Source organism: Pelodiscus sinensis, chromosome 5, assembly GCF_052426305.1.
Source record: "Pelodiscus sinensis isolate ZL-2025 chromosome 5, ASM5242630v1, whole genome shotgun sequence".
NCBI classification, from domain to species: Eukaryota; Metazoa; Chordata; order Testudines; family Trionychidae; genus Pelodiscus; species Pelodiscus sinensis.
Genome location: NC_143056.1, coordinates 129,885,671 through 129,897,733, shown reverse-complemented (window position 1 = coordinate 129,897,733; position 12,063 = coordinate 129,885,671). Strand labels below are relative to the sequence as shown.

Below are 12,063 nucleotides of genomic sequence, written 5' to 3'. Positions count from 1 at the left end.
CGGAAGCCAGCCCCTCTTGCTCCTGCATGTGGGTTTCTCTCTCTTCTCAGAGCCAGCGACTGGGATGCTGGAGAGGCTGCTGCAGGAGGGGGCCCGGCCCCCGTCTCAGTGTACTCCCCACAACAGCAAGAGCAATAGGATGGGGGCACCCTCCCCCAAATCTGGCAGCACCGACCCACAAAGGCTGCTGGGGTCGCCCGCCCCAGGGAGCGCCCTTGCAGGGCAACAGTGCCAGTCCCACAGCGGCTGGGGGCCCCGCCCGTGTGCACTCACTTGGGGTAGTTGTTGCAGTACTGGGTGTAGATATCAAAATCCTGGCTCTGCGGGGGGAGAGAGTCTGTGAGGGAGTCTACAGGGGGAGCCCCCCAGTGGCTTTGCTCTGCCCCCCTCCCTGGGCCCCGCCATAGCTGCCAGCGAGTGCTCCCCGCCTCGGCATCCTGCAACAGTGCCTGGGGCTGTGAGCTTCCCCAGCAGTGCCCCAGCCACTCCCCCTGAGCTCGGCTGTCCCCGGGAACCCACCATGCAAAGAAGCTCCCAGTTAGCACAAGCCCAGAGTGCATACGCTTGCCAGCCGCTCACCCCAACACCCACCTCCAGAGCCCCCCCTTACCCTGTCCACGAAGCACCTGGCCACCGCCACGGGGTCGCTGTCACAGCCGTCCAGGTCCTGCAGCAGCTCGCTGGGCAGGGGGAGAGAGGCCGTCAGTCAGCAAGGCGCCCCGCACGGGGCCCACCAAAACCACACGTGCTCCCGGGCCGGGCCTGCCAAGCACACGTGTTCTCCAGGGGACACACGGGCCAGGCACATGCTGCAGCATGCAAGGAACTCCCCCCCTTCCCCCCCAGCCAGCGGCAGGCAAGCAGAGGAGCATGCAGCACACCCGGGTGGTACCCACCTGTGGGGCAGAGCCCCCTCCAGCGCTAGCAGGGTTTGAAAACAGAGCAAGTTATGAGCAGAGAGACGCGCACTGGCTGCCCCCTCTCCAGGGGCCCCCAGGCCGGCGCTCAGCCCCGCCACCTGCGTTAGAGCCATGCCACACGGGCCCCGACCAGACACCCCAAAGAGTCCAACGGACGGGACCCCCAACCTGGCCGTTTACGGGCCCTCGGCTGAGGCGGCCTCAGGGCCAAGCCGAAGGAGGTGGAGAAGGTACAGGTGGGCACCAGCCCCTCTTTGCTGGAGACTGGCTCAAAAATCAGAAATCTGTGGGGCAGGACTGAGGGGCACTGGCAGAGCTGTGAGGGGAGGGCAGGGCTGGGCTAGCAGGGGCTGTGGGGCAGGACTGTGGGGCACCAGCAGATCTGGGGCAGGAACCCCAACTTCTTTCTGCTGAGCACTAACACGGACTTCACCAGTGCTAGGGGGACGCCCATCTTGCGGTATTTACTCTTCATCCTCTTTGGTTGGGACGGGAGGGGGGGGGAAGCGGGGCAGGGGGGTGGAATGGAGTAGGCGGGGCAGAGCAGGAGGGGAAATCAGGAGGCCTGGGCTGGAACAGGGGCTCGGGCCGGGGGCAGAAAGGGAGAGGGCTGAGATTAGGGGGCCAGGCTGAAGCAGGCTGGGACTAGAGCGGGCCGGGCCGGGCTGGCGGGGGCCAGTTATCAGCTGCGGGGGCTGGGCCTGGCTCACCTGTTGAGCGCGTAGATGTCCTCGATGTTCCCGAAGAGCGCGCTGACCTGCTCCGGCCGCAGCAGCTGCTCGGTGTCGATGACCCGCCCCAGGTAGTCCTGCCAAGCGGCCGGGCGCAGCCAGCGACAGAGAGGGGCTGTCAGCCCACGCGGCCAGGCCCCCGGTCTCCCCTCCCGCCAGGGCCATGGAACAGAGCGTCCCCCAGGCCAGGCGGGTAGGAGCAGGCGCGGGTCCCCTCCCTTGCCAGCTCCCCCCCCCGATGGGAACTCACCCCGCTATCAAACCAACCAGTTGGAGAAGCCAACCAGCAATTCAGGGGGGAAAGTCGCCCCCCTTGAACCTCCCCATGGGGCATTTGGGGCACAGGCTTGGCACAGCACCATGCCCTTCCCCGCTGCTGGTACCAATGGGGCACAGCTCAGAGGGAGTGCCTCCTCAGAGACCCTAGCTCCAGGGATGAGGGGCTAGGGGGGCACCGCAGCACCGCACAGGGCCAGCAGGGGGTGCTGCCGTCCAGCAAGGCGCAGAGGGGACCCGCCCGTGGCCGGCTCACCTCCACAATGCTGCGCAGGTCCCGCACGTACATTCGCTCCGACTCCACCAGCTCCAGCACCACCTGCTCCAGGTAGCTCAGCTTGTGGTTGGTGCCGGCGGGGGCCCGGGGGCCGAAGGGCGAGAGGGAGCGGGAGCCCCTGCGGCCCAGCCAGCCCCCCGGCGAGGCGTTGTTGTTGCTGTTGAGCAGCTGGCTGGCCCGCGGGGCGTCCCCATCCCGGGGCGGCGCGGGGCCGGGGGCCTTGTCTCGCCCCTCCATGGGCACGTGGCTCACTGGGCGCTCTGGGGGGTGCCCGCCTGCGACAGGCATCCTGTCATCGCTGCCAGGGCAGGGCGCTGCTGGCAGCCGGGGGGATTCTGCAGGGAGGGAGGGAGGCCATGGGGTTAGAAGGGGCACAGCCCCCCGCCCACCCTGCTCACAAGACGCGGCCGGAGAAGCGGCTGGGAGCAAACCCTTGGAGCCATGTGTCGACCTCCCGCCCCCCTTGGTCCCAGCCCCCCAATACGGGCGGCGCCAGATCAGCCAGGGGCCAGCCTGCCTCAGGGAGCCAACCAGAGCAGCGCTTCCCACAGCCTGGCTACTAGACATGGCCGCCAGGCAGCCCAGTGCTACGGGCCGGCTCTAGGCACCCACGGATCGTGCCCACAGCCCCCCACGCCAGGACGGGGGCAGGGCTCACAGCGCCACGTGCGTCAGACAGCTAGGCGCTGGCCTGGGGCCACCATGGCATTGGACCCCCAGAGGCCAGGCCCTGGGCCCCCAATCCTGCCAGGCACCAGCGTGCAAGCGAGGCCCCTGCTTTGCCTAGGGACACAGGCCCCTTTGTTCTACACACGCAGGCCAGCTGGCAGATACGGGCATGGCCCCCTGCCTCCCATGGGCCCCGACAGGCCTGGCCACTGCCTCCGTCCCTACTACAGCCTGGGTATCACCCCCTCCCCCTCCCAGCTTCAGTCATAGCCCCTGGCTCCGTGCTGCCCAGGCGGGGGGCAAACGTCTGGCCGGGAGGGGCCCGACTGGCTCGCCACAGCTCTCCGAGCTCCCGGCTTCCCCGAAAAGAAAAATCAAACCCGACCCCAGCAACGCGCGTGGTCACGGAACCCTTCCCGATACGCCCGGGGAGCCCAGGGCCGGAGCCCGCCAGGTGAGAGAGACACAGCCACGTGCCTGCGGCTGCAGAGACCCAGAACCCATTCCGGGGAGGGGGAGAGCTGCCCCGGGTGTGAGCCTCTCCGAGCTGGGCCCGTCCAGGTCACTGGGGGCTAAGGGAGATCGACGCCCACCCTGCAAATTCTCCCCGGAAAGGGGCAGGAAGGCTGCAGGGTGAGGAAGGGACCACCAATGCCGACCCCCGGACCCTGCTGCCATGCACTGCCCCCCTTTCCTGCCTGCGAGACTGGCCAGGCCCCAGAGGAGAGGGGCTTGCCCCACGGCTCCCAGCCTGGCCAGTTGTGTCCTCGCTGTTAGGGCACAAGGGAAAGCAGCACGCGACCTCACTGCCACGGCAGAGGGGAGGCAGCTCCAGCTAGGAAAAGACCCAGCATGCGGGTGGATAAGGGTGGCTTGGCCAACAGAGGCAGCTCTGCCTGGCTTCAGGGCATGGGAAATCCGCTCTACTCTGCGCTGGTTAGGCCTCCGTTGGAGTCTTGTGTCCAGTTCTGGGCACCGCATTTCAAGAAAGATGTGAAGAAATTGGAGAGAGTCCAGAGAAGAGCAACGAGAATGATGAAAGGTCTAGAGAACATGAGCTATGAGGGAAGGCTGAAGGAATTGGGTTTGTTTAGTTTAGAAAAGAGAAGACTGAGGGGGGACATGAGAGCCGTTTTCAGGTATCTAAAAGGATGTCATAAGGAGGAGGGAGAAAACTGGTTCATCTTGGCCTCTGAGGATAGGACAAGGAGCAATGGGTTTAAACTGCAGAAAGGGAGGTTTAGGTTGGACATTAGGAAAAACTTCCTGCCTGCCAGGGTAGTTAAACACTGGAATAAATTGCCAAGGGAGGTTGTGGAGTCCCCATCTCTGGAGATATTTAAGAGCAGGTTAGATAAATGTCTATCAGGGATGGTCTAGAGAGTGCTGGGTCCTGCCATGGGGGCAGGAGACTGGACTCAATGACCTCTCGAGGTCCCTTCCAGTCCTAGTATTCTAGGAAATGGCAGCCAAACCACCCCTGGCAAAGAGACGTGACCCCCTCCAGGAAGGGTCAGATCTGTCCCGGGTGCGCCCTGTGCGAGCCCGGTTACCTCAGCGGCGGCAGAGGGGCGCGCAGGGGAGCCGGGTGGGAATGCTGCTGGCGGCGCGGTGGCAGGCCTGGCATCCGCCCTCCCGCCCGGCTCTGCCCGCTCCCCGGGGGAGGCGGATGGGCCGGGGCGAGGGAGCGATCCCCATTTCCCACCTGGGGAGCTGCGGCACAGAGAGATCCAAGCCGAGCAGCCACGATTTCTGGGGCCACCCAGACGGGACCTGCCCTCCCGACTCCAGCCAGGCGGGGGCCCAGCTCAGCGTAACGACTCTCGTGTGAGTGACACCCACGTCAGGAATGGAGCCGGGGGCGGGCAGGACCCCGTGCGGCTCTCCCAAGCCCCGGGAGGTGAGAGCAAGGCCAGCAAGCGCTGGGCACAGCCTCAGAGCGCCGCCCCAGGGGCGTGCTCCCGGCCAGGCGAGGGCAGCTGCCCTCTGCCCCTCCCCACCCCTCGCAGGCAGGGAGCGAGCGGGGCCTTTTGCAGAGGGCAGGTCCGTCCTCACTGGGTCGCATTCCCCAGCCTGGGCTGCGGAGGCCAGGCCAAGGGATCCCAACCGGGCCGCCGGCCTGAAAACAACAAGCCATTCCCCGCTGCCCAGCAGCAAAGAATCCCAGCAATTCCTGACAGCGCAAAAAGGCCGTTCCCTCCCCAACACATGGGCACAGTCACATGGGCAGTGTGACAGACACACACGGGCGCTCTGACAGACACACACAGAGTCACACAGACACACACACGGGCGCAATGACACACACACAGAGTCACACAGACACACACACGGGCGCTCTGACAGACACACAGTCACACGGGCGCTCTGACAGACACACACAGAGTCACACAGACACACACACGGGCGCAATGACAGACACACACAGAGTCACACAGACACACACACGGGCGCAATGACAGACACACAGAGTCACAGACACACACACGGGCGCTCTGACAGACACACAGTCACACGGGCGCTCTGACAGACACACACAGAGTCACACAGACACACACACGGGCGCAATGACAGACACACACAGAGTCACACAGACACACACACGGGCGCAATGACAGACACACACAGAGTCACAGACACACACACGGGCGCTCTGACAGACACACAGTCACACGGATGCTCTGACAGACACACAGAGTCACACAGACACACACACGGGCGCTCTGACAGACACACAGTCACACGGGCGCTCTGACAGACACACACAGAGTCACACAGACACACACACGGGCGCAATGACAGACACACACAGAGTCACACAGACACACACACGGGCGCAATGACAGACACACACAGAGTCACACAGACACACACACGGGCGCTCTGACAGACACACAGTCACACGGATGCTCTGACAGACACACAGAGTCACACAGACACACACACGGGCGCTCTGACAGACACACACAGAGTCACACACACACACACACGGGCGCAATGACACACACACAGAGTCACACAGACACACACACGGGCGCTCTGACAGACACACAGTCACACGGATGCTCTGACAGACACACAGAGTCACACAGACACACACACGGGCGCTCTGACAGACACACACAGAGTCACACAGACACACACACGGGCGCAATGACAGACACACACAGAGTCACAGACACACACACGGGCACGATGACAGACACACAGTCACACACGGGTGCTGTGACAGACACACAGTCACACAGACACACGGGCGCTCTGACAGACACACACAGTCGCACACAGAGTCACACACGAGCGGGCGCTCTCCCAGCAGACACACACACACACGGGCAGGCGGGCGCTGTGCTCTCCCAAGCACACAGCGATGGCGGCTGCGAGAGGCGTGTGTCTGTCTGACTCATCCCTCGCACCCAGCGGAACCGGAGTAGCACCGGCCCACAAGAGGGCTGGACGTGTCTGAGAACCGGGGCTCAGCCCGGGAAACGGCTCCCAGGCCATCACCAGAGCACCAGGCCAGACCAGCCAGGGGCCCCGTACCAAGTCCGGAGGTGGGGACGGAGGATGCCCCAGCCCCAGCCCCCCCGAAAGTCAGGGAGACCCAGGGCCTGACTAAAGGGGACCCAAGACTCTCCGGTCCCAGGTGTGGGGCTCTGCCCAGAGACCCCCCCCCCCCAGCACCTTGCCATTCCCCCTCCCCCAGCAGGGCTCTGCATTCCTGGCAGCCTGCGTAACCGGGATCCCACCCTCCCCCCACCCCCTTGGGCAGGGCAGGCAGGCGTGTGGCTGCAGGCCTGCAACAGGCAGGCTCCCTTGGCCGCCAGCCACAGCCCCCCCCCCCCAACTCCTCTGGCTCCGGGCCGCCCCGGCAGGGCTCCGGGCCTCTCTCCCCTTACCCCACAGTTTGGAGATGCGGGCCGGGAGCCAGGGCAGGCTGATCTCCTCCCAGAGGAACATGCCGCGTCCCAGCGGGCCAGGATGGGCGAGGGGACTGGCCGGGGGGGGGGAGCCGGCGCTGCCTTCCTGGGAGCGTCCGGAGAGACAGCAGGGCAGGGCGCAGACACTGCTGTGCTGTCGTCAGACCTCACCTGCAGCCGCTCCGGGCGCCGCCCCCTCCACACCAAGGAGCGGCATGTCAGCGCCTCGCCCACGGGGGACTCGCCCGCCAGGGCTCCCTGTCGGCACAGCGGGGCTGGGCCTCAGCCGGCACCCACCAGCCGTGCCCACGAACAGCCCCACAGCACCCCCCCGACAGCAGCCCCGAAATGCAGCCAGCTCTGGGGCGGGGACAACCACCAGGAGTCCTGGGGGCAGGGGGGATGATTCCAGACCCGGCTGTGGGGCACAGCACATGGGAAAGGCCCCGGGGGGAGCCAGAGGGCCCACTCAGAGACCTGGCAGAGAGAGAGGCACTGGGCACCCCAGACCCCTCAGAGAAGGGCTGCAAGTGCATGCAGGGGAAAGGTGCCGGGGTGGGGGGAGGTGTTTCTGGCCTGTCGCAGGATCCGAGCCTATCCTGGGGCTCTCAGCCGGGGGGCCTGGCTCTCGGCCCAGGAGGTTTGCAATAAGCGCGCACTTGAGTGCACAGCCCAGCGCTAGTCCCACCTGCAGAACCGGCCACAACCCAGCCCCCCTCGCCTGCACCATGCCGGGCCCAGCTCGAGCTGAGACACCACACGCAGCTCACCCAGCCCAGGGGATCCCACACTCTGCCCCCCACCGTGCACACCACGCAGCCCCATCTCCCTCAAAAGGGCCACGGCCCAGGCGCTGCTGACCAGATGGGCCACGCAGGCCAGCGGCGGGTGCAGGGGGTGGGCGCAGCTAGAGCACGGCTACCCACAGCAGAACACAGCCGGGGGGCTCCCCCATGGGTCCCTCACGCACTGCCGGGGACAGGCAGAGGTAACACTGTTTCCCAGGTAACTGACGGGGTCCCCTCTCCAGGAAAGGGGGTGTCACGAACAGCTGCTGGGCACGAATAGCCACGTTGCGAAACGGCGACCACCGAGAGTCCACCGGGCTCCACGCTTGTATCCCAAGCCGCCCGCCATGCAGCGGCACCTCCGCGGCGCGTTCCCGAAATCCCCAGCTCCCGGAGTCAGGGGCGTCTGGGATTTCTGGTTTGTTTTTATTTTTAAGTCACCAGCCTGCGTGGCTGGGGAGAAAAGCTTGAAAACGTGACCCCGAAAGGCTCCATTCAGCAGAGCGAGAGCCTCCCTCCTCTAACGATCTCCTGATTTTCAAGCCAGTCTCCCGAGTTCTGAACCACGCCGGTATCGGGGAAGGGGGGGTGTGGAATCCTCCCAAACAGGGCAGTAAAATAACTGGCTGCAGTCTTCAGCAGCTCTGAGGCAGAGGGGAGAATCTGGACCTTTGAAAAACAACACAACAGCCCCCCCCCTGACCAGCCAGCCTCCCCCAGCCATGCCGCAGGGCTGGGAACAGCAGAGACGCAATCCGCCTGGAAGTACAGCTGCCAAATGCTGGAGACTCATCCAGGCTCTGGATCAGCTGTTCTGATGGTTAATTTCCTGCCTGGTTACACACAGCCCTTATCACCGGCCACGGCCCAGGGCGGCTAGCGGGAAGAGCCCGCAGCCAACAGGAATCGCCTCCCTCCTCCGAATATTAGCTAACTCCACGCGGTGCATGGGGGGGGGAGCTGGGTCGGGACACCACCAGGGAGCCCCAGGAAGGCCAGCAAGTGTCCACAACAACAGAGACCTTGCAGCCTGGTGGGGGTGGCGCGTGAGAGAGATCAGAGCCTGGGTGTGGGGCATGGGCCCCTCTCTTGGGATCCGAGAGGGGCCCCAGGCATCAGTGCGTGCAGCCAGGGAGGGACCGGCCAGACCGGCTGGGGAACGCGCCTCCCGCCCCGGTCACAGAGGGGCCATGTGGGAACCTGCCCAGCCCTCCGTGGGCAGCAGCTCGGCCAGAGCATCGGCCTGGCACTAATGGCGGGCAGACACCTAAGCCGCTTTGCCAGGCCGGGGAGGGGATTTCTCAGCTCCAAGGATCCTGACTGGAAACCACCTGTTTAACCCCGCCTGCGCCAGAGCACCGGAAGGAGCAGCAGCTCCCCTGCGTTAACCCTGGCGCAAAGCCCAGCAGCGCCTGGAAGCAAAGGCCCCCGGCGCGATGCTCGGCGTGGTCAGAGGCGGCAGCCTGGGAACCTGGGTTCCGTGCCTAACTTTCCGCCTGGTGGCCTTGGGCAAGCCCCTCCCCCCACCTCCTTAGGCCTCAGTTTCCCTCCTACTCTTGATCTAGTCGGACTGGAAGCTTTTGGGAGCAGGGGTGGTGTCCATGCAGCGCCCAGCGCGACAGGCACTGGTCTCAGCTGGGGGTGGGGCCAAGGAACTGCCTACCACCCCTGAAAGCAGGGAAGTGGGAACTGAAGGGCAGAGGGATGTCTGGACCGGATAACCCAGCACCCTGGGGTGCCGCAAGCAGCTAGCCATCCTCCCCCCACCCCCCCGCTAACAGCTGCCTCCCACCACACACCTCCCCAGCTACAAAAACAGCCATGGGTCAGGACTCAGCTCCAGCCAGCCAGGTCTCCCCCTCCCCCTCCCCACTCCACCCAGGGACCCCCCAACACAGACTCAGTTTCCCCAGGAAGCCATGGGCAATGGGCGCTACAGAAACCTTTGTGGAAGGGGGAGGGGAGTTCTCCAGGATTTCAATTCGTGGCCTCTCTTTGATGCAAGACCAGAGCTTTCGTGGCAGCCCTGCCCAGGCCCACAGATCCCAGGCAGCCCAGTGGCAGCGAGTTGAGTGAGGGAAGAGCTGGTCACAGGCCAAGTGAATATTTTCCCAGGTACAGGCCAAGGCAGCACAGGTGCCAGCTGGGGACGAGCACCATGCCCCTTCCGCACCATGGTATGCCCCACACATGAGGGGCTGCCGGGAGAGGTCGGGGAGGGGAGCCAGAGTCAACCTCCTCTCCTATTCTCCGGTGTGAAAGGAAGAGGAAACCTGCCCCAGCAACCACACAGGGATCCTCACCCAGCATGGAAATGCAGCTTTTTCTGGGGAGGCGCAGCAGCTGTTTCTTTGCCAAGTTGACTGCATCGCCACAGGGATTCCTGCGAGGGACCAACCCCGACTCGGCCCTGGACAGCAGCAGGAGCCCCCAGCACACAACCTGAGCTTCCCTGGGCTCTGCCCGCCAGGCCAGTGCCAACTACAGGGGGCAGGGAGCAGCACCCAGCCCTGGGCTGGACAGACAGGAGCAGCCAAGCGTCCACCTTAGCCACCATCCCGCAGTGCCGGAACGTTCCGCCCACCACAGACACGCCGCCCGGGAACCGTCAGTGCGGGCGCTTGGACGGACTCACCTGCAACGGGCGTAGCCGTGCCTGGCACCGCCTAAGCCAGGACACCACCTCCTGCTCCGGGGCCATAGCTCAGCCCGACTCGCCCCTGCCGGCGGGACCCCAAATCAGAACCACCACACAGACATGGGAGGAGAGAGCTGGACGGCGGGGTGGGCTGGAGAGATTACAGGATTGGGGGACACGAGCAGGAAATCGGGAAATACCGATCCACGTCCCTGGGATGAAACCAGCACCGCCGAGGACGGCACGTCCCAGGGTCCTGGGTGCGTCTGCGCACCCCCTGAGTATTGCTCCTCATGGACGCAGCTCTGAGAAGATCCACCTGGAGGTTCTCGTCCCCACAACGTTTACATGAGTGCTGCTCCTAATTCGAGTCCTGTCCACACCCTAAGCCCCTTCCTTCCAGGGCTCGGGGCTGGTACCTCCAGCAGGCCGGCCCCTCCAGGAACAAGGCATCGCTCAAGAGCGCAACGCAAAGGCAGGCCAGTCCTCCAAAGCCATCGCACCATTGCGCCCCACCTGCTCGGAAAGGGCAGACAACTCCTCCCACAACCCCCTGCCTACAGCATCTCAGCTTCCTGCAGCGCAGAGAGTCACAGACAACCCCTGAGGACCCAGCAACCCACACGAATATTACTGCAGACGCAGCAGCCCCATTGTTCCGGCACGGCACGGCCGCTCTCACGCCAGCGAGGCAACTGCAAGTACTGCTGTAGCAAGCCGGACCCGCGGGGATGCAGCCTGTAATATGAACGTGGCCCCGGGGGCACGGCTCTATCATCCCAGAGTGCTTTGCAAATAGAGCCACCGGCTAGACATGCTGCACTCGGGGAGCACAGTCTCTGTTGCTGACATGCAGCCACTTCTGGGGTGAAACGTGGCAGCTGCTGAACACAGAGCAACACTTTGGTAAAGGAGCAGAGGATGTTCCACTGGGAATAGCAGGGAAAACGTATTTAGCGCCTCTAGCCATAGCAACTGCTTGCTTATCAGGAGCAAAGGCAAACTGCATGAACCCGACACCCAGGGCTCAGCCCTCAGGCTGGTGGAACGTAACTCACTCAAGCCCTGTGCTCAAGAGAAGGGATGTGGGATCTTTAATGCCCCTATTTACATTTCACCTGCAGCAGAGAACCTCACCCTAGAGCTAGGGGAAGAGCTAAATAGAAAGGGGCAGGAGGGGAAACTGAGGCACAGGGACAGTGCTCTCTGTAAGCTGTGAGCTTGTGCAGCCGCTCAGGAGAAATTTAAATGTCACCCACCTAATCAGGAGAGCACCCACAGCTAGGCTTTGTGTTTCTATTGGTGGTGCACATTGGCACATGTCTCGGTGCACATAAAAGTTACTCCACACATGCATGAAAAAAAATCTGCGCGTGGATGGAAAAAAACTAGAGGGAGATGGAGAGACCAATAGACTTGCCCAATGTCTCTGGCTTCCCACCCATTCATTCCATCCTGCTGCCTCCCATGAGGCTACACTACTGGTCCAGGAGGAAGAACAGCCCTTATGGACAATACCTGCCCCACACTGGCAGGTCCCCCTCCATGCCACATTCTACCCTGACCTTGCGTTGCAGCCCGCCCCGTGTGCGGGGGTCCCAGCCCAGAGGTGCCATGCGGCAGGGAAGCGGTTAACACAGCAGGGGGAGCGGCTAGGAGGCGGCTTTCAAGCTAAAGAGCAGCAAACCGCCTCCTGGAGCAGAGGCTGATAAAAGTGATTCAGAAGTCAGTTCTGCTGGCCCGTCACATTCCCAGCATTGCTCGCTGATAGGCGCAGCAGGGGCCCAGGGATCTCCCGGGCCCCATTCCCAGGCTCTGCGGGACACCCCTCCCCTCCCAAACTC

General features: G+C 63.9%; 1 protein-coding gene across 5 annotated transcripts in view; it reads right to left on the bottom strand.

Annotated features, from left to right (window-relative positions):
* PLEKHG3 (pleckstrin homology and RhoGEF domain containing G3) overlaps window positions 1–12,063 on the bottom strand; it is a 43,733-nt gene that overhangs the window by 17,966 nt on the left and 13,704 nt on the right. Inside the window, exons 1-5 of one of the 5 annotated variants that reach the window (XM_089778887.1) lie at window positions 6,773–9,330; window positions 2,184–2,539; window positions 1,631–1,728; window positions 611–680; window positions 274–320 (exon numbers count right to left, since the gene is read on the bottom strand). In XM_089778887.1, coding sequence (XP_089635013.1) covers window positions 274–320; window positions 611–680; window positions 1,631–1,728; window positions 2,184–2,539; window positions 6,773–6,833 — 632 coding nt within the window. In that variant the 5' untranslated portion in view covers window positions 6,834–9,330. Of the gene's footprint in view, window positions 1–273; window positions 321–610; window positions 681–1,630; window positions 1,729–2,183; window positions 3,667–6,772; window positions 9,331–12,063 lie in introns of those variants that run through there. The other 4 variants (XM_089778885.1, XM_089778886.1, XM_075928873.2 and 1 more) reach the window with 4 other exon arrangements.